This window comes from Mesoplodon mirus (assembly GCF_964341445.2).
Source record: "Mesoplodon mirus genome assembly, chromosome: 2".
Classification (NCBI taxonomy): Eukaryota; Metazoa; Chordata; class Mammalia; order Artiodactyla; family Ziphiidae; genus Mesoplodon; species Mesoplodon mirus.
Genome location: NC_138977.1, coordinates 89,927,555 through 89,949,551, shown reverse-complemented (window position 1 = coordinate 89,949,551; position 21,997 = coordinate 89,927,555). Strand labels below are relative to the sequence as shown.

At 40.3% G+C, this 21,997-nt stretch overlaps 1 protein-coding gene across 1 annotated transcript; it reads left to right on the top strand.

Moving 5' to 3' along the window:
* Positions 1–566: 566 nt before the first annotated feature.
* Positions 567–21,903, top strand: SGCB (sarcoglycan beta). Its single transcript, XM_082638563.1, has 6 exons — positions 567–669; positions 7,274–7,483; positions 14,661–14,846; positions 15,507–15,698; positions 16,031–16,162; positions 19,487–21,903. Exons 1-6 carry the CDS (start codon positions 607–609, stop codon positions 19,688–19,690), a joined length of 987 nt encoding a protein of 328 aa, XP_082494689.1. The 5' UTR covers positions 567–606; the 3' UTR covers positions 19,691–21,903.
* The last annotated feature ends 94 nt before the right edge of the window (positions 21,904–21,997 follow it).

The window sequence follows — 21,997 nt, the reverse complement described above, 5'->3', positions numbered from 1 at the left end:
GGGTTCCCCAGGAGATACATCGACACTATCTCCAACCCACCTCCAATACTACAGAAAAAAGCATCAGACTTCACAGGCCCTGCAGAGCTAAGAAGCATCCCTGAAGTGATTGTTATGTCTTCTTAAGGGGTCTCGGTTTTCAAGATTTTTCCTACCTAATCGGCAACTTGTTAACTTTTGCCACATTATCACCACCTCCTTCCTCGTCCACGAGTACTCTCCTCTCTCCAGGGAGATCCCGGCCCGTGCAGCAAGGAGGACTCAGGATGGCACCAGCCCCTCGTGATGGGGAAGGGAGGGGAAAGGGAGAGGCGTCTTCCGTATTTTGAGGGCGCCCTTTTGGAGGAATCCAGAGGCAGCCCGGGGTCGCGTGCAATCCCGGTGCGTGGGAAAACGCGCCCGGAGACCACCGCCTGGGCGCCAGGCCCCCGCGGCCGCCGCGGGCTCGGAACCTCCCTGCCCGGGCGGGGCGAGGTTGGAGGTGGGGAGGGGCGGTGAGGGGCTGGGCCCCCTCCCGCCCCTCCAGGGCGCAGGCGCAGGCGCGCGGGGTGCGGCCGCGGCGGGGAGGGCGGTGGCAGCGGCGGCGGCGGTGGCCAGCGGTGGAAGATGGCGGCATCGGCGGCGGCGGCGGCGGCGGCGACTGCTGCGGCGGTGGCGGCAGCCGAGCAGGTCTGTGAGCCCCGCCGCGGCCGGGCTCTGGAGGGCCAGCGGAGGCCGGGGTGCTGCCGGCGGGGCCCGCCTAGGGCCGGCGGGGATGACTCCGCGGGGTGGGATGGGGTGGGGCGGGAGGAGCTGTCCGCAGTCCGCGATGCTGGCAAAGGCCGGGCGGGAACCCAGGCAAGGGCCCCGGGGTGGAGAAGGGGGAGCCAGACCGGCCCTCGGCCTGGCCTGGCTGTCCGTCGGCGGGGTAAGGAGGGGTCGCTGTCCTGAGGGCCCGGGAGGCAGCCGTGGCAGCCGGGAGCCTGGGCCAGGACGTGCCGGGGACATGCCATGCTCGGTGGCCAGCGAAGATGCAGGCAAAAATAACCCCAGCCAGCGATCCAAGAGCCTCCCCTGACACCAGCCAAGAAACACTCAGCTGTTGCCTGGGTGTCAGCTTGCAGCCCCTTCGTGTGTGCCATCCCCGTATGCTGACATCCACGTTTCTCCTCCCGCTTTGGTTTTTGGAGACAGTCACCAATATAAAACTGTCTCCTATCCAGTTGGTTTAAAATCATTTTTTAAAATGCTTTATCAAGTATTTCCTGATCTGCATTGTAAACGGGTAACTTAGAATAATAGTTTAAAAGGCTATTTTCTTACAAAAAGCAAGCTATACATAGGCACACATGCACACACACATATATACATACCTGTAGTTACTAGGGTCATTTGTTATAATAAAAATAATTTTGATAGTCACTTTTTCCCCTTAATTGTTATTTCCTTTTAAAAAGAAACTGGTATTATAGTTTCTTTGGGAAAGTCTCATTCTTCAACACTGCTGAAAAAATACACAAGTCAAGTAGCCAACATTCTGTTTCCAGAACTGGAAAGATTTTCTTAGGCAGTTAACAGCTTTTAGAGACATAGTAGACAGATATCACTGGAACAGTCATTCTGAGGGACATAAAAAATAAAAGACATGACATCTGCCTTCAAAGCTTAAAGTCAAACTGCCAGATAAATGCAGAAAAATCAGCTAAAGATGGTAGGCAAGCTACAGGTCCTAACAATAAAATAAAATCTAAAGGAATGAGTGAAATTGAAAGGAGACAAAGCTTCTTGAAGTTGTTGAGATTAAAATTGTCCCTTGGCGGGCTTCCCTGGTGGTGCAGTGGTTGAGAGTCCACCTGCCGATGCAGGGGACGCGGGTTCGTGCCCTGGTACAGGAAGATCCCACGTGCCGCAGAGCGGCTGGGCCCGTGAGCCATGGCCGCTGAGCCTGCGCGTCCGGAGCCTGTGCTCCGCAACGGGAGTGGCCCGCATACCGCAAAAAAAAAAAAAAAAAAATTGTCCCTTGGCTTTCCTGATTTCCCTCCTGATTTATCAGTGCCCATTTTAGATGGTTCTTTTTTCATCTGCGTCACCTGTTGACGCTCTTGAAGTTCCACTGAACTTCTGTTCTTGCTTTACACCTGCACTGGGCAATCTGATCCATTCCTCAATCTCTACTGCAGAGTTAGGCGTTTATGTCTCCAGCCTGAACTTAACTGAATTTTCCACAGGCACCCCAAACTCAAAAATGTTGGATTGGATCATATTCACCATTAAAAGGGTTACAGCCATCCATTCAACTTGGTTCACCTCGCCACAAATTTGGGAGCAGGGCGGGCTCAAGGGAACTGAGGAGGGACCCGCATTTGGTTTAATGCTCTGCTGTCCCAAGCTTGATATTTGAGCAAAGGGCCTCACATTTTCTTTTTGCTCTGGACCCCACAAATTATGTAGTGGGTCCTACTTGGTAGTCATCTTAGATGCCTCTAAGTCACACTCACATCCAGTCAATCACCAGGTCCTTTCGGTTCTACCTCTTAAGGCTTCTCCCCAATCTTCTCTTCATCTGCAGTGCCAAAGCTCAGTCAAGCCTTCATTTGGACTGTTAGAGAAACCTGTTGTTGAAATCTCCATCTTTAAACCCTTCTATTCCAGTTCATCTCTTTTTGGTTTGATTTTGCTATAATGCAGATCTGATTATATCAGTGACCTATTTGAAATCTTCAGTAGTTCCCCATTGCCTTCAGGATAAAATTCATCATTCTTGATGTGATATTTATGTCCACTCATTTTCTAGCCCCTAATGACATCTCACCTCAATTTTTGTCCCATTCCTATACTCATCCTCTTCACCATCCACATAAAGCTACCAAAATTAGTTTGCAGAGATGACTTATACTCAAAGTTCCCATGCTGTTCCCTCTGCCTGGAATGCCTTTCTCTGTACTTTGCTTGGCTAACTCCTGTTTGTCCTTCAAGATTCAGCTGAAGCCCCAACTTTTCTTAAAAACCTTCAACTGATGCCCCTGCTCGCTAAGTCGAGTGGCATTCCTCTTATGCACTCTTTCAGTATTGTGTGCATTGCTGTACGACAGCACTTGCCATGTTGAACTGCAATTGCTGGTGACCCTGTCTGTCTACTCTGCTGGCCTATAAGTAAGTTTGTTGAGGGTAGCTGCTCTGCCTTGCTCATCTTGGTAGTCTGGAGCCTCTGACATATAGTAACTCCAATAAATGGTAAGTGCATCAAATGAAATATAATACTGTACATGAATTGGCAGAGAAAATTAAAGAATGCATCTCAGGAGGGTAAGTTTTGCCCTGTCTCTCTATTATGTAGACCTGTATTCAAACTCTGGCTAAGATTTTTAAATTGCCCACCTTTCAGCACTGTCATAAACCCATACTGTGTCTGTGAAAATTAGAAGCAAGCACACTTCCCCTAAGGTATTTTACTGCTTTCGGCTGTCAGAATGCATGTTCAACTCTAAAATGTTTGAGTGTCAATGCACCCTCATAGCTGTTGTACCTCATGCAGATATACAACCTACACAACTGTATTCAGCAACTTGTTTTGTGTTAAAGCTGTTGAGTAGATTGAATTAACTTCTACAGAGGCTTTCTTACCGCTTTGTAGAATTTAAACATTTTTGTCTGCCACATTACTCGCAATGATTATTCCTGTCTTTTTCCATTTGCCATAAGCCCTCAACCAGCCTGCTACCCCTGCCACCACAATAAGATTCCAGCTGCCCTCTCCACTCTTTCTTGGCAGAGGACCTTGCCTTTTACATCCCCAGGGAAAAGAAGAATTTTTTTTTTTTCCTCCTCTTGGTGTGAACCATTTCAATGAGGTGGGCGCCCACCCTTTAAGACTGGTTTCTCCTGTACTATCACTTTTCTTTCCTATCTCCTGAACGATCTTATTTCCCTCATTATTCTGCCCTACTCTGAGATCTTTGACCTTTGCCCTTCTTGGCATCTTTCCCTCTGCCGTCAAACATACAAGTCTTCCTGCAAATTGTTGTGAGGAGAGAATGAAGACATACTAACAACAACAAGAACAAGCACAGTTGTCCTCCGACAGTACCTAATTCTTTAGTCTTCTGTCTTAACGCTTCTGTCTTTCTGGACTCGAAAATAAATGCATACATGCTGGCATCCTTTCAGGACTATTCCTACTTACCAATTTGCTGCTCAAAGTTCGTATTTGAAAGTCACAGAGGCACTTCTTGACAAATTCAGCAACACTGCACATCCGTGGTTTTCTTGTATTTCTCATTTTCCACTGTTCCTGCACATTTAAAGTTTCCCACGGGTACATCCTTGTCTCTTTATTCTCTTCCTCTATACTGTTTTTTACAGCAAACTGATGTGGTCTCATAGATTTAATTTACCTTGAAGGCGAAGACTCACAAATCTGTATTTCTAGTCCTGACCGACCTAATACCCCGTCCCATCCTTCCCATTGCCTTTAAGGCAGGTGGTTATTTCTCAATCAGTTCAAATACAACATGTGTAAAATCTTCTCCCTACTTCATTCCTCATATTTAAATAGTCACCATTCAGTAAACATGAGAGGCTTTTTTTTAACCTGCTACAAATTCACTTAACTCTTCTCTTGAAGTATATTTTAAATCTATTCTTTTTTCATCCCACCTTAGTTTAGGCCCTCAATACTTCAGGCCTCCATTACCACAGCATCCCAACAGCCTACTTGCTGGTTTTCCTCTTTCCTGTGTCTCCTACAAATGCCCACACAATGAGCATCCTGAAACGTGTGTCATTCATCTTCAGAGACTTCCAGTGACTCCCAAATAAGCAGACATAAAGACTAGAGTTTGTACCCAGATGTCCAAAAATTTTCACAACCTATCCTCCATTTCCAACTTGATTCTGCCTTCTTTGCCAGATTTGACCCACCTACTCCTCCTGGTTTCCCTGACAACTCCAAGCCCTCCTGTCTCTTCTCCCATGAACTCCACAGGATGTATTGTCTAAACTATTGATTTGGGCATCTGAACATACAGAGCATTTTATTGCATTGCTAACTGTTTTGTGTACCCAAATCACAATTGTAATATCTGGAGGATAAGGATCTTGTCCTATATTTCTTTTGTATTCCTATTTATAGTATTAGTGTTTAAGCATAAAGTGCTTAATAAATGCCTATTCAATAAATTAATTTTCTCAGAGCTCTGAAAAATATGAAAATTGGGCAGTATTCCATTCTACTCCTTCCTTTTGTGTTCCTGATATACCAGATTATTATGTAAAATGTCTTTCAACCATAGTCGAAAGTCAGAGGTTCTCAAACTCTTTGGTCTCAAGTTCTCTTTATACTCTTTTTTTTTTTTAAGATTTTTTTTTTTTAGATGTGGACTAATTTTAAAGTCTTTATTGAATTTGTTACAATATTGCTTCTCTTTTATGTTTTGGTCTTTTGGCGTGAGGCATGTGGGATCTTAGCTTCCCGACCAGGGAACAAATCTGCACCCCCTGCATTGGAAGGCAAAGTCCTGACCACTGGACCGTCAGGGAAGTCCCCCTCTTGATACTCTTAAAAATGACTGAGAATCCCAAAGAGCTTTTGTTTATGTGGGTTATATCTGTTGATACTTACCATATTAGAAATTAAAACTGAGAAATTTTGTAAACACAGGAATATACAAACACACATTCCATTAGCTGTTAGAGCAATGGTGTCATCACATATGGTCATGTAGCCTCTGGAAGCTTCACTGTACAGTTGACCCTGGAATGACACAGGGGTTAGAGGCGCTGATCCCCACACAGTCAAAAGTTCATGTATAACTTTTGACTCCCCCAAAACCTAAACTAATAGAATGCTGTTGACCGGAAGCCTTACTGGTTACCTAAACAGTCAATTAACATGTATTTTGTATGTTATATTTGTTATATACTGTATTCTTACAATAAAGTAAGCTAGAGGAAAGAAAATGTTATTAAGAAAATCATAGGAAGGAGAAAATACATTTACAGTACTGTACTGTCTTTATCGATACCATAAATTTATGTCGTCTGTTTACAAGATGAATCATCTATCAGCACCTACATCAATATTGTCTTATAAGGTACAAAACACTGTAGGTGTTATACATATTACTAACACTGGACATCAAAAATGAAAAGATAATGTGGAAAAGAAATTCATATTTATTTATGTGCATAACGATTCATGCATTGATAACGAAGAAGCAGCAGTATGGTTGCTTTACAGTAGCCTCATGTAATCAGTACAATTCCTTCACAGTAGCCTAACCTATACAATAATGGAAGGATCGTAATAAAATTTTTTATGGCATAGAGTATCACAGTCATATTCATAATATCTTTTTTAAAAAACCAGTTACATGGGATGACAGGCTGATACACAATTTCTCCAGTTATGAGAGAGAGAAACTGTACAGTAATGTAATTCTTTGAAAGCAAAGTTATAAAACAGTAAGAAAACTAGCATTATTAATTTTATATTAAATATCACTAAACTTATGTATCTACATATATTTTATGCATTCATGACGCACCTTTTTCTTATTTTTTTTGATATTTCTAGGCTACACAGTTTATCTGCAAGTTTTTTCAAATTGTTGCAAATCTCCAAATTTTTTTCCAGTATATTTACTGAAAAAAATCCACCTATAGGTGGACCCATGCAGTTCAAATCCATGTTGTTCAAGTGTCATCTGCATATTCGTGGGATAAGAAGAGTAAAACAAGAAAGTAACATCTTAGTATTATTTTGAAAATAATTTGCACCCTCCAGACACTTGAAAGAGTTCAGGGGACCCCTCCAGGGCTTCCCAGCCCGCATTTTGAAAACTGCTAGTCTAGGATAATGTTAACTTTAGCCATTTGGAGTGATAAATAAAGTGTATTAGCCTTTCCAAATTATTTTCATATAAATGAAAAACTATATACAATTAAACAAATCGTTAGAAATCATTAATTAAAACAAGATTACCCACTGTAGAATGTGTATGTTAACTCTTCCCCCAAATGAGCTAGCTGTTCAGTTTACTGACGGTAGGACTATTCAAAGCAGACAGTGGAAATATGTTATCAGATGGTCACACTGAAGGTTCTTCTCTGTGACCCTTCTCAGCACAGTCATGTCCTTACCTGGAGCCTGCAGCTCAACATGACTTGAGGTTTATTGGTGGAAAATGTATCACTAACCAATTCAGCTTTCTTTAGTTATGAATTTGCACCTAACAAATAAATGCATCAAAAAGAGAGGGTATAGCTGTTCCATTGTGTTGTATTTTGTTTTTAGCAAAGTTCCAATGGTCCTGTAAAGAAGTCCATGCGTGAGAAGGCTGTTGAAAGAAGGAATGTCAATAAAGAGCACAACAGTAACTTTAAAGCCGGGTATATTCCAATTGATGAAGATCGCCTGCATAAAACGGGACTGAGAGGGAGAAAGGGTAATTTAGCCATCTGTGTGATTATCCTCCTGTTTATTCTGGCTGTCATCAATTTAATTGTGAGTATTTAGTACAGAATATTCTTTTCTTAATTACCATGGGGAATTTTTCTTCTGTTTTTCAGTCAAATCATGAACTCTCTTCCTATCATTTCTTTCAGGACCCTCTTTCTGCTTTTCTATACAGGCATACCTTGTTTTATTGCACTTAGCTTTATTGCACTTTGCAGATACTGCGTTTTTTACAAATTGAAGGTTTGTGGCAACCCTGCATCAAGCATATCTGTCGGTGCCATTTTCCCAACTGCATTTGCTCACTTCAGTCTCCATGTCACAGTTTGGTAATTCTCACAATATTTCAAGCTTTTTCAATATTAATATATTTGTTATGGTGATCTGTGATCCGTGATCTTTAATGTTACTATTGTAATTTTTGGGGAGTTGCCACTAACCACATCCATGTAAGATGATGAATTTAATTGATAAATGTTGTGTACGTTCTGACTGCTCCATTGATTGTCTGTTCCCCATTTCGCTCCCTCTTCTCGGACCTCCCTATTCCCTGAGATAACCCTACAATGGCCTCTAAGTGTTCAAGTGAAAGGAGGAGTTGCAGTTGTCCCTCACTTTAAGTCAAAAGTTAGAAATGTTTAAGCTTAGTGAGGAAGGCACGCGAAAAGCTGAGATCAGCTGAAAGCTAGGCCTCTTACGCCAAATACTTTGCCAAGTTGTGAATGCAAAGGAAAGGTTCTTGAAGGAAATTAAAAATCCTACTCTAGGGAACATATGAATGATAAGAAAGCAAAACAGTTTTATTGCTGATATGGAGAAAGGTTTACTGGTCTGGGTAGAAGATCAAACCAACTACAACATTCCCTTAAGTCAAAGACAAATCCAGAGCAACGCCCTAACTCTCTTCAATTCTGTGAAGGCTGAGAGAGGTGAGGAAGCTGCAGAAGAAGTTCGAAGCTAACGGAAGTTGGTTCATGAGGTTTAAGGAAAGAAGCCGTCTCCATAACATCAAAGTACAAGGCGAAGCAGCAAGTGCTGATGTAGAAGCTGCAGCAACTTTTCCAGAAGATCTTGCTAAGTAATGAAGGTGGCTACACTAAACAACAAATTTTCCATGCAAACAAAACAGCCTTCTATTAGAAGAAGATACCATCTTGGACTTTCATAGCTAGAGAGGAGAAGTCGGTGCCTGGCTTCAAAGTTTCAAAGAACAGGGTGACTCTCTGTTAGGGGCTAAGGCAGCCAGTGACTTTAAGTTGAATCCAGTGCTCATTTGCCATTTGGAAAATCCTAGGGCCCTTAAGAATTATGCTAAATCTACTTCTTCCTGGGCTCTATAAACGGAACAACAAAATCTGGATAACTGCACACCTGTTTACAACATAGTTTACTGAATATTTTAAGCCCACTGTTAAGATCTACTGCTCAGAAAAAAAAGATTTCTTTCAAAATATTACACCTCATGGACAATGCATTGGTCACCCAAGAGCTCTGATGGAGATGTACAATGAGATCAGTGTTGTTTTCATGCTTGCTAACACAACATCCGTTCTGCAGCCCACGGATCAAGCAATAATTTTGACTTTCAGGTCTTATTATTTAAGAAATACATTTTTAAGGCTATAGCTGCCATAGATTATGATTCCTCTGATGGACCTAGGTGAAGTAAGTTGAAAAGCCTCAGGAAAGGATTCATCATTCTAAATGCCATTAAGAACATTAGCAGTTCTTGGGAAGAGGTCAAAATATCAAAGTTAACAGGAGTTTGGAAGAAGTTGATTCCAGCCTTATGGATGACTTTGAGGGGTTTAAGCCTTCAGTGGAGCAAGTAACTGCAGATGTGATAGAAATAGCAAGATAATTAGAAGTGGAGCCTGAAGATGTGACTGAATTGCTACAATCTCATGATAAAACTTTAAAGGATAAGGAGTTGCTTCTTATGGATGAGCAAAGAAAGTGGTTTCTTGAGATGGAATCTACTCCTGGTGGAGATGCTGTGAAGATTATTGAAATGACAATAAAGGATTTAGACTATTACATACACTTAGTTGATAAGGCAGTGGCAGGGCTGCCTGAGCTGCTTCCAAGCCTTAAGAATGTTTGCATCTCGGGGCTTCCCTGGTGGCGCAGTGGTTGAGAGTCCACCTGCCGATGCAGGGGACATGGGTTCGTGCCCCGGTCCAGGAAGATCCCACATGCCACGGAGCGGCTGGGCCCATGAGCCATGGCTGCTGAGCGTGCGCGTCCGGAGCCTGTGCTCCACAACAGGAGAGGCCACAACAGTGAGAGGCCCGCATACCGCAAAAAAAAAAAAAAAAAAGAAAAAAAAGAATGTTTGCATCTCCGTGAAGCCCTGCTATACCTAAGTTTACCAGGAGATTTCGGTCGGAGTGGGGTTGACGGGCTTCTTTGTTTATAAAATCAGGAGTGCTGATAAAAGAAGTAAAGCCTTGAAAGCTTCTAGTCCTACTCCTGCTCATGGTCATCATCAACCAGCTTTACTTGGATGGGACATCAGTCTGGCTGTATTGTGGGAATGTGGGACATCATGCACACTGGTAGCAGTGCCGCTGTCCTCGAGCATGAATAGACATACCTGTGAGATACCCGCAACAAAAAGAAAGAAATTAAATAAAGCAGTGGCAGGATTTGAGAGGATTGACTCCAATTTTGAGGGAAGTTCTACTGTGGCCGAAACGCTATCAAACGGCATCACATGCTACAGAGAAACCGTTCATGGAAGGAAGAGTCAGTGCAGCAGACTTCATTGTGGTCTCACTTTAAGAAATGGCCCCAGGGGCTTCCCTGGTGGCGCAGTGGTTGAGAGTCCGCCTGCCGATGCAGGGGACACGGGTTCGTGCCCCGATCCCGGAAGATCCCACATGCCGCGGAGCGGCTGGGCCCGCGAGCCATGGCCGCGGAGCCTGTGTGTCCGGAGCCTGTGCTCCGCAACGGGAGAGGCCACAACAGTGAGAGGCCCGCGTACAGCAAAAAAAAAAAAAAAAAAAAGAAATGGCCCCAGCCACCCCAACCTTCAGTGACCACCACCCTGGTCAGTCAGCAGCCGTCAGCATCAAGGGAAGACCCTCCACCAGCAAAGAGATCACAACTTGCTAAATGCTCAGGTGATGGTTAGCATTTTTTAGCAAAAAAGTATTTTCTAATTAAGGTATGTACATTGGTTTTGGGGGGTTTTGGTTTTTTGGCTTTTTCAGCCACATCGCATGGCTTATACAGGACCTTAGTTCCCGAACCAGGGATCGAACCCTGGGACCCCAGCAGTGAGAGCACCGAGTCCTAACCACTGGACTGCCAGGGAATTCCCTATACATAGTTTTTTTAGACATAATCCTGTTGCACACGTAATAGACTACAGTATAGTGTAGCCATAAGTTTTATATGCACTTGGAAACCAAAAAAGTTTGTGTGGACTTTCTGTATTGCAATATTCGCTTTATTGCTCTTATCTGGAACCAAACCCACAATTTCTCTGAAGTGTGCCTGTATATGTTTTATCTCTTATTGAATTTTGATGAATATTTTCTATGAAAACCTAGTATGTTAATATTGCCATGCACTAATTTTATTTAGAAAAAAATGTTCCTAGACTCTTTCCTTTAAAAGACTTAAATTTTAGGGCCTCCCCCAATGCAGGGGACACAGGTTCGAGCCCTGGTCCGGGAAGATCCCACATGCTGCGGAGCAACTAAGCTCGTGCGCCACAACTACTGAGCCTGCGCTCTAGAGCCCGTGCTCCACAACAAGAGAAGCCACCGCAATGAGAAACCCGCACACCGCAACAAAGAGTAGCCCCCACTCGCAAGCAACAAAGACCCGATGCAACCAAAAATAGTTGATTAATTAATTAATTAATTTTAAAAAATAAAAATAAAAGACTTAACTTTTAAAAGGTTAGAGTCAACTCAATAGAAGAGACCTTTGCCAACATGATTTTACTGCCTTCATCTCTCCTAAAAATATACTCCTTCCTGTTTTCATTCAACTTTTCCAAAATTTGCTCTTGCCTCCTCAGCTAGATTTTAAAATTGTAAACCTTGGATGGCAGTAAAGGGTTATATTTTGTAGTCCTAAATCTCTGTTATAAAAGAATGAAAGGATCTGAGGTAGACTGGTTTACACTAAGGTGTGAGAAACTGGTGTGTTGCCTTTTCCAAAGATATTTGCTTTCTTAAAGAAAGTGGTTAAATTTGAACCCCTCTGGCATGTGTGTGGATAGATATTTTCAGAGAGTGATTATTGGTATCCCTGAGACCAATCATGAACATGGATGCAGCAGTTCTAACGTAATTTCACTTACTACTGTATTTTTTTACTTCTAATACTCTCAAACCAGTCTATTGTATTTTATGTACATCCAAAACATTTGTATCTAATTCTTCACTTAAATCAAAAAGAGCTGATACTGTAAATAGCTTTACTAGGAGCACATGTTCTGAAGTTATTTTATTTTAGAAATTTTTTGGGGGGAAAGTTATGGTTAAGATGGCAAAAAAAAAAAAAAAAAGACATTTTCATCCCCTTCTGCTTTAAAAGCTCATCCTAAGGTGACAATGTTAAGAACCAGAAATACCTTGGAAGAAAGTGAGAGGCAACTGAAATCCTGAACTGTAATATATGAAGACAAAAAGGAGGAGGAGTGGCAAATAACTTACCAGAGAAGAGAAACTGCATGTTGCAGGGGGCATGGGTGGAAGTGTCTTGCAGAATCCTGAAAAGCCTCAGGAATTGGAAGTACAAGTGCCTTGAAAAGTGAAGGGGGAACTGAAAGCAGAGAGCTTGTTTGAAAAGTCCATAGAAGGAGGCATGCGATCCCCACCCTCCCTCTCCTTCCAGGCAGCAGTTAGGCAGCCAGCCCTCCTAACCCCACACTGAACCAGAGGGGATTCTTTCTGCCTGAGGATATTGCCAAGAGGAGAGTAAGGATGGGTTTCCACACCGAAGGCAGAAAAGTCTGTATCCTGAGCACTGAGGCTCCCTTATCCTCATCCTCCACCTCCAGCTCCCTGTACCAGGCTTACATCCCCCAGCAGGAGATAGAATAGCCTGCTCTGGAGAAACTGAAGAACATAGAGAAAAGACCTGAAGATACACTTGGCAGGTCCCTGTGAAAAAGCCACCTAATCTCCCTACTGTGAAGCCTGTCAGTCACAAGTGCCACCCCACCCAGAGAACTTTCCCTGAACTTTTTATAACTGCTCTGTGAACTATGAACACAGAGCCACCAGGGGTCAGTAGACTTTTATGGAAAGCTCCCAGAATTACGAAATGATTGAGACCAAAAGCACCCAAACCATGGGGAAAGTGGGAATTCAGGGAAATGGAGAAAATGCAACAAATGACAGGAAACTTAAAAAAATTAAAACACACAATCAATAGCTTCAGAGAAGTCAGAGGATATTGCATCCATTAAACAAGGATACCATGCCATTAAAAAGAAGCAGTTAAAGAATATGGAAGAACTCATAGAAATACACATACATGGATGGATGGATGGATAGATAGATAGACAGACATTGGAAGATAAAAGAAAATCTTCCACAAAGTTCAACTAAATTAAAGAATGAATCCAGGAACATTCTGTTAATTGGAGTTTTAGAAAGAGAGAAGAAAAAACACAATGGGAAGAAAGTTATCAAATAAATAAATCAAGAAAGATTCCTAGGACAGGTTGAAAACTACCATTCTGGATCCAGCATATGTATTAAAAAAAGGCTCACACCAAGGCTATTACTGTGAAATTTAAGAAGACCAGGAATAAAAAGATGATCCTAAAATCTTCCAGAGAATTAAAAAAACAGGTTTTGTATAAAGAACACAAAATCAGAGTGGCATCGGACCTGTCAAAAGCAGTTCTGGAAACTAGAAGGCAAGAAAGCAAGGACCTTCAAGATTCAGAGAGAACATAGTTTCAAATCTAGAAATGCATACCAAGCTAAACTCTCAGTCAAATGTGAGGAATTATAGAGACATTGTTTTAGCCACGCACACTCTCAAAAAATATTTACTTCACGTACATTCTTTCTAAGGAAGCCACGGGACAATGTGCTCTACCAAAAGAAGGTACTAAACCGAGAATGTTGAAGACAAGGATACCGGAAACTGGGTATCCTGCATGAGAGAAAGCTGAAAGGAAGTTCCAGCATGAAAGTGAAGGGAAAGCTCATAATTACAGCCGTGCGACAGACCCAGAGGGCAGGAGCTCAGACTGGAGCAAGAAGATGAGGGCTCGTTCCAGAAAGATTTCCTGGGAGAGGAAAATAGAGCTAATACATTTTCTGGGAGGTTTGGACTTTTAGAACATTTTATTGAGAGACATTTTACAGAAATGTTGGAGGGTTTGAAAAAACTTAATCTGATTTTCAAAGAAACTAAGCAAATGAAAGAAGGACAAATATTAAACTCTGAAAGACACAAAGTACAAGAAGGGAACTGCCATCATAGTACAGTATTTGACTTAGCAGTGAACAATATTTACATTGTTGTAATACTGAAAATACTGAACATGGATTTAACCAAAACTTGAGATTGGAGTTGGAGGAGAAGAAATATAAATTCTCATCTGCTGAAATAGGAAATTGATAGATAAAACCTAAAATTGATCAGTAAAGAAATAACATATACTTATTATTTAGAAATATGGAGATAAATTCTAGATGAAATGGCTAAGGTTGTTGAAAGTGGTTGTTCTGGGACGAGGTATAGGGGAGGTAGAAGAAATAAACTGCTCTTTTTTTTTTTATTATTATAGAACCTTTAGCACTTTTTTTTTTTTTTTTTTTTTTTTTTTTTTTTTTTTTGTGGTACGCAGGCCTCTCACTGTTGTGGCCTCTCCCGTTGTGGAGCACAAGCTCCGAACGCACAGGCTCAGCGGCCATGGCTCACAGGCCTAGCCTCTCCGCGGCATGTGGGATCTTCCCGGACCGGGGCACGAACCTGCGTCCCCTGCATCGGCAGGTGGACTCTCAACCACTGCGCCACCAGGGAAGCCCACCTTTGGCACTTTTTGACTTTTAGTTATTGGTATGTAATACCTTGATAAAAATAAAATTGGTTTTGTTTGTAAGTGGAAACCCAATTGATGTGTTCATCTCACTGATGAAACATTTTAGGAAGTTTAATCCTTTAGCAACTATCTTTCCTATTTGTTTACTGATTATGTTAAATGTATGCTACCTATTAACAGTGGGCTTGATTTCTTTTTTAGGTAACACTTGTTATCTGGGCTGTGATTCGCATTGGGCCAAATGGCTGTGACAGCATGGAGTTTCATGAAAGTGGTCTGCTTCGATTTAAGCAAGTGTCTGACATGGGAGTTATACATCCTCTTTATAAGAGCACAGTAGGAGGAAGGCGAAATGAAAATTTAGTCATCACTGGCAACAACCAACCTGTAAGTAACCACATTAATTGAGGAACATTAGAGAAAAATTCTTCGTAAAAACCTAGAGTTGATTACTGGAAATGGATATTTTCCTTTAAAGAAAATTCATAATATATTTAATAATATTGTTGGTCTTCTCATCCATCTATTAATGTTAGTTACTTTCTTAATATTCTAGATTTTGTCCCATGGTAGCATTTTCTGGGATAGATATAATTACTGTAAAATACATAGTTTACTCTTTTCTCCTCCATATGTGGAAACCATTTTAAAAAGCACCTTCCCAGGTTAGAATACCCTCTACTCTCTGGGAGTCTGGAAGAGAATATGCCAGTCTAGTCAGTGGCAACCCCTGTCAAGTGGCTACTATAACGTAGGTTTTCAACTGACCAGAACCTCAAGGAGGCATCCTTACTGCCCCTGCCCGTCTTAGCTCTGGGTCCCTGTGCTCTGCGACCATCTGTGTCTGCCAAGCATTACAGCAAATAAGCATGTTAAGCCCCCGTTTTAAAGGACTCTTCTCCCAAGTGGGTGGAGGGAGTCAGAGAGAGGCAGTTAAAATTATTAGGAGTTAAGCCTGCTATTGTAGAGTTCTTTTAGAATGTTCTTGATGAATTTTGGATGCAGCCTTGTTCGAAAACATATTCATGATAAAGTGTTTTTCTGAAGGTTGTTTTTCAGCAAGGGACAACAAAGCTCAGTGTAGAAAAGAACAAAACTTCTATTATAAGTGACATTGGTGTGCAGTTTTTCGACCCAAGGACTCAAAATATCTTATTCAGCACAGACTATGAAACTCATGAGTTTCGTTTGCCAAGTGGAGTGAAAAGTTTGAATGTTCAAAAAGCATCTACTGAAAGGGTATGATTTATTTTCCTTGCTTTATTAATGGAAGAGAATTATTATCTAAAGTTACAAAGTGTGTGAGGTGGGGGGCAGGGGCAGCTTTACTGATAAAATGCTATGAACGAAGTGACTCCACAACAGCGGAAAAGATTAGTTCTAGATTTGTCATCAACTAGTTTATGTGACCATTATCAAATCATCTCTCTTTATCTCTACATGTGTGAAATGTGAGTTAAAACACTTGTCTTTCATATTTTGTCATTGAAACGCCTCCTCCTCTATCTCTAATAATAATCCTCACTTTAATTTAGAAACTCTTCATCACTACTTTTTTTTTTAATCTTCAGATTACCAGCAATGCTACTAGTGATTTAAATATAAAAGTTGATGGGCGTGCTATTGTGCGTGGAAATGAAGGAGTATTCATTATGGGCAAAACCATTGAATTTCACATGGGTGGTAATATGGAGTTAAAGGCTGTGAGTATTTTTTGATTTTAAGAGAATTATTAGATTCTTGGGTACATAAGTCCTTATGTGGAAAAAGAGTTATGAAAAATGATAATGTAGTTGTATTTTTCGGACATGGAAAGATGTTCAAAATGGATTATGAAGTGAAAGAAAGTTATAAAACAATCTGTGAAATATCTCATTTTTATTTTTCAGATTATGTGTATGTTTATAGAAACCTAGAAGGGTATGCCAAAATGTTAACAATGGTTAGTTATGGGTAGCAGGGTAACAGATGATTTTCATTTTATTTCTTCTTGCCTGTTATTTTCTAAATTTTTTTTTGCATAATGATGCCTGTGTTATTTTAAAAGGCAAACAAACAAACAAGCAAAAAGCTTCCAAAAGAGAATTCTCAGTATGCATGCCCTGAAGTTGATAGGGTTTTTTTCAGTTAAAGATTTTTCACATCTCTTCATGGGTTTTGTGTCTAGTGATGTGAAAATCAATTAGCAAATATATTAAATGTATTTTTATTTATACATCTATTATTAATTGTAAAGGAAAAAGATTTTGCCTTTATTACACCTGTTGAAAAGTAAACTTTTCTTTGTGCCTCACAGATTATATCTGAACTTTAATAAGTAACATATACATTTCATTTAAGGGAGCTATAAGTTCAAAAACATTTTACCTGCTCACAATTCTGGTCAAAGTATATTTATTCAAAATGTCTTTGGGCATCTGATCTATGCTACCTAATTAAAGCTAATTAAATTTGCTCTACTAAGCATTAAATGACAAAAGTTAAACCTAAGGACTTATAAAATAGTTCTTTCCTTTTAAAAAATTTAATCATAGTTCTTGAGGGGAAAAACTTAAAAAAATTAAGTTCTTTCACTTTCATAAATATCTTTTCCCCCTGAAGAATATGTTCCAATCTCTAAATAATAAATATGAACGTAAAATGTGATTCTTGCCCGAAACTCAATAGTAGTGCTGAGTATTGTTTACATACATTGTAGAAAGAAGCCATTCCTCTGAGAGAATAATAGTGTTGAAGAATGGTTACAGTCGGGCTGTTGTTCTCTGCATCAGAAACTCAAAGCAGCAAGAGATGTGATTGATTTGTTTATAGCCATTAGCAAGTCACCTAAATCTTTTAAGTTTTTCTACCTGTTGTTAATATGACATACTTTGAAATACATATACACACATATCAGTTTCTCCACAGTTAAAAAAAAATAAGCCAGTATTGAAAAGATAATTAGCTTTATAATTCAGTTAATATCAGAGGTTAGTTTTTAAGTGTATGGCTAGTCATTAGAAAGAATTTTATCAATCAAACTGCTTTTTAAAAAAAACTGCTAAGACAAATATTATATCACTTATATGTGGGCTCTAAGAAACAGTACAAATGAATCTATATACAAAATAGAAACAGACTCACAGACATTAAAAACAAATTTATGGTTACCAAAGGGGAAAGGAAGTCAGGGAGGGATAAATTAGGAGAATGGGATTAACAGATACAAACTACTATATATAAAACAGATAAGCAACAAGAATTTAATAACCTATAATGGAAAATAACCTGAAAAAATATATATATGACTGAATCACCTTGATGTACACCTGAAACTAACACAATATTGTAAATTAACTATACTTCAATTTAAAAAAAAAAAAACTACTTTAGCAGTTTAAAGAAAGTAAAATTACATAACCACAAGATGGCAGCGTTGGAACAAAATTTGAAAATTCCATATACTATCACTACATAGTCAATTAGCCACTTCCATTACTTCATAATCAACTTTCATTGCTTTAAATACCCTCTATAAGCTGATGACTCTCAACTTTGGAACTCCTTCTTTCTCCTCTGAACTAAGTAAGAGTCACATATCCAGCTGCCTTCTTACCTCTCCACTTCAATATCTAATAGGCATCTCAAACTCAACAAGTCTAAATTCTTCATATCCTCCTTCTCTCCCCAAACATGCATTTCTTTCAGTGTTCCCATCTTGTTAAATGGTACCCATTATTTCATCAGCAAAGCCTTTGGGCTCTACCTTCAGAAGATGTACAGAGTCTGGCTGATTCTCACCACCACCACCATAGTGTAAACCAGCATCGTTTCCTGCCTGCACTGCTAGAATAGCCTCCAAAGTGGTCTCCCTGCTTCGTCTTTCACCCCGGTATTCAGTTCTCTGTACAGCAGCCAGAGCGATCCTTTTTAAAAGATCATCACTTCTCTGTTCAGAACCTTCCAAATGGCTTCCCATCTGATTCAGAATAAAATCCAAAGTCCATTCCCTGGCCTTTTGTGTCTGGCCCCTAGTTATTTCTTTGACTCATCTCCTACATACCAGTCGACTCCCTCTCTCTGTCCTTCAACCACTCTGGCCTCCTCTCTGTTCCTAGAACACAAGGCACATCCTCACCTTGGGGCCTTTGCATATGTGCTTTCCTCTGCCCAGTTACCCACATGTCCTACTCCCTCATGTCATCCAGTTTCCGTCAGACTGTGACCTTATCAGAGAGGCCTTCCCTGACCATCCTCTGGTCACTCTCTCTCTACTTACCCTGACTTGCTTTTCTCAGATGATGTCCTGTTTGTTTTACCTCTTCAGGTGTTTGTTGTCTGCCCCTCCCCAGTAAATGGGGACTTGGACTTTGCCTGTCTATTGACTGCTGCATCCCCAGCACCTAGAACAGTATCTGACACATAGGAGACCTTTAATAATTATTTGTTGAATGAATGAAAAGAAGAAAAGGGAAGAAGGGAGAGAGAGGGTTAGGAGTTCCGAAAAAGAGAGAGTCTGCAATACAAGAATGTTCCTGGGATAGTGGGCTTGAAGAAGAGAACTTCCAGGCAGTTTTCTTTGAGTGCCTGGGCTTCAAAATTGTATGGTTTGAATCTTCATTTATGGTGTTACAAAAAAACATTGGAAATTAAAATTACTTTTCTCTAGGAGAAAAACAGTCTTTTTCTTCTTATCGTCAGAAATTTATCAATCAGTAACTTGGTTAAAACTGTCTTAGGAAATAATAAATGAAAATGATCTGAGACTTTATCAGTATTAGTCTTATTGTGCACTTAGGAATTTTGATATAATTTTTAACTAACTGGGAAATAAACTGTGTTAACAAGCGTACTGATATACATTGTGAACAATTACTAAGAGGTCACTAGGTGAATTTTGATTGGTTTTGGTTTTTTGTTGTTGTTCTGGTCATGACTTTTTCTTGCTGCCTTCTATTCTTGCTAATATTTCAGTGAGTTTTGTTTATTAATTTTGTCCTCTCCCTACTTGTGGATGCAAACAAGCCATATCAGTTTTCTCCTGACAGGAAAACAGCATCATCCTGAATGGAACTGTGGTGGTCAGTACAGCTCGCCTCCCTAGTTCCTCCAGCGGAGACCAGTTTGGTGGTGGTGACTGGGTGCGCTACAAGCTCTGTATGTGCGCTGACGGAACCCTCTTCAAAGTACAGGTGACGGGCCAGAACATGGGCTGCCAGACCTCAGACAACCCCTGTGGAGACACTCGTTAGAAGAACCTGAGAGGGCGTCAGTAGGTTCATATCGTGACTTGACTTTTTTTTTTCAGAGTAGGCATGCAAATCATGTTTTTACAGAGTGTGTGATAACTCGTTATTATTTTATCTGCAAAGCACTACTGTATCTATTATATAGTCTCCATGTTTAAAATAGTCTCAGAGAGCCTAAATTCTAACACATTTCATTAAGTTGCACTGATCTTCAATTTACAGTTCTCTAAAACAATTAAGAGAAGTGAATGCAATCAATATTAATCTTTAAAGAAGTGTTTTTAAAATGCCACTGTTCCTTGTCTAAAGGCTAAAGGTCTGAAGCAACTGTTTAGACTCACTATAAGTAAGCTTTTGGTAACTAACGGGGATAGACCCACTTAAGATGTTTAAAGGTACACCATCAGTAAATGTTACATGCTCTGTCTTTTGGCTTCTAAGAGGAAAGACAGATTTTTAGTGCATTGACTTTCAGCCATATTCTCACATGCAAGTGAGGTCATTAAAGAACTTCACATATGGGAGTTAGTAAGAAACTATGGTTCCTTAGTTTTGCACTAGGAAGAAAATACTCTAAAAGAATGTATACTCATTAAATATTGGTAAATATTATGCTCGCAGTGTGGTAGAAATTAAAGCACCATCTCAGCTTTAACTGTTAAATGATGATAGCTGTCATGTATTGAGCATCTTACAGTTCTAGGCATTGTCCTAGGCATTGCACATGGAATGTCTCGAATTCACACCACAACTCTATAAGCAGGTGTTGTTATCCCAGTTTACCCATTAGGAAACTGAGGTTCAGAGAAGTTAAGAAACTTGCCTAATGTTACAGAGGAAATAGCAGAGTTGGGATTAGAATTCGGGTGTGATTCAAACCTAGATGGACCTGTTTCTAAATACCGCATTCTTTTCACTATCTGCGCTGGAGTTTTAATTATTTAAAACTCTGCAAAGATGAACAAAGACTAATTCAGACTTACCTAGGCAGATAAGAATCAAACAAAACAGGTATGCTTACTCTAATTAAAAGAAAATAAATCAATCTCAGTCAAAAAACTGACCAATCACTGTCAGATTTTAAATTTTCTTAAGCCAATTCCAAAATATACTATAGAGAGATCAAATTGGCCTAGTTGTGGGTTACCCCCATTTCCCAACTGGGGTACCTGAATGGGTAAAAGGGTTGCCAAGATATGTATACCCTCAGCCCTCGGGGCAACACATTGGGAAATGGGGATGCCATGCCCCAGACGAGTCCTGCTGGCCCAGAATGGCTGGTGGATTTACCTCAGCAAGCCAGACAAATATTACCCTTTTTAATATGTGCCATACCTTGAAAAAAGTCAGGAAGCACTGGACTAAAGGGTACTAATGCAGGAAATAATATAAGTAATTTTTACGTAAGTATGAGATTGATCTCTGCTTCTAATATCACCACTCGTTATAATGTTTTACAACCCTCAAGCCAGTTGATTTTTAAGGTGTTTTATATTTGACTTGAAAGGAACTCTCTGGTATTATTAAGATACACACAACATCAGGAAGAGAGACCTCAAAGTAGTGTGCTGCCCCAGAAGCCCCATTGTGCTCCCTCCCTGTCACTATCCTTTTCTGTCACTATGCCCTCACAACCACCCCCTACGTGCCAAGACTAGTTTTACCAGTGTATGGTCTCTTGTGTCTGGGTTCTCTCACTCAGCATTTCATTTGTAAGATTCAATATATCAGTCATTTCAATATGGTGTCCTACTGTGTGACTCTCACACCATTTATTTATCCTACTGTTGATGGGCATTTGGGTAGTTTCCATTTGGAAGCTATTAAAATTATGTCTTTTGGTAGAATCCTATATTCTTTAACAAGACTTGGGCAAGGAAGTGGAAGCCATCTGGTCTTATAAGATTTAGGTTAAATTCTAGGTATTTTCATTCTTGTTACTTTGGAACAGTATTACAAATTTCATTTCTAAAACAGTATGTATAAGTAAATAATGCTTTCTATGAATATAGCTCCATACTTCTAACTTGCCCCATGTTTTCCTGCCTGATGCTTAGAATATGCTTCCATATCACCCTTCCTATCCTTCAAGGCCCGGCTTAAAGAACATCTCCTCCATGAAGCCTTGCCTGATCCTACAAGAAGTGACCTCTCTTAAAAAAAAAAAAAAAAAAAAAAAAAAAGTAGTGTGCTGTAAAATAGGCAGAAGAGATAAATCACAGGCCCCGTTCTGCATTCAAGTAGAATATTCTGTCCTTGCCAGTTTGAACTATATAGATAGGAAAATCAATACAAAAAAATTTGCATTCA

Bases quoted from the DNA above. Each gene is read 5' to 3' on its own strand.
- SGCB (XM_082638563.1), top strand. From the start codon at position 607: ATGGCGGCATCGGCGGCGGCGGCGGCGGCGGCGACTGCTGCGGCGGTG. The intron at 670-7,273 runs GTCTGTGAGCCC...TTTTGTTTTTAG, and splicing joins CGGTGGCGGCAGCCGAGCAG to CAAAGTTCCAATGGTCCTGT. The intron at 14,847-15,506 runs GTAAGTAACCAC...GTTTTTCTGAAG, and splicing joins TCACTGGCAACAACCAACCT to GTTGTTTTTCAGCAAGGGAC.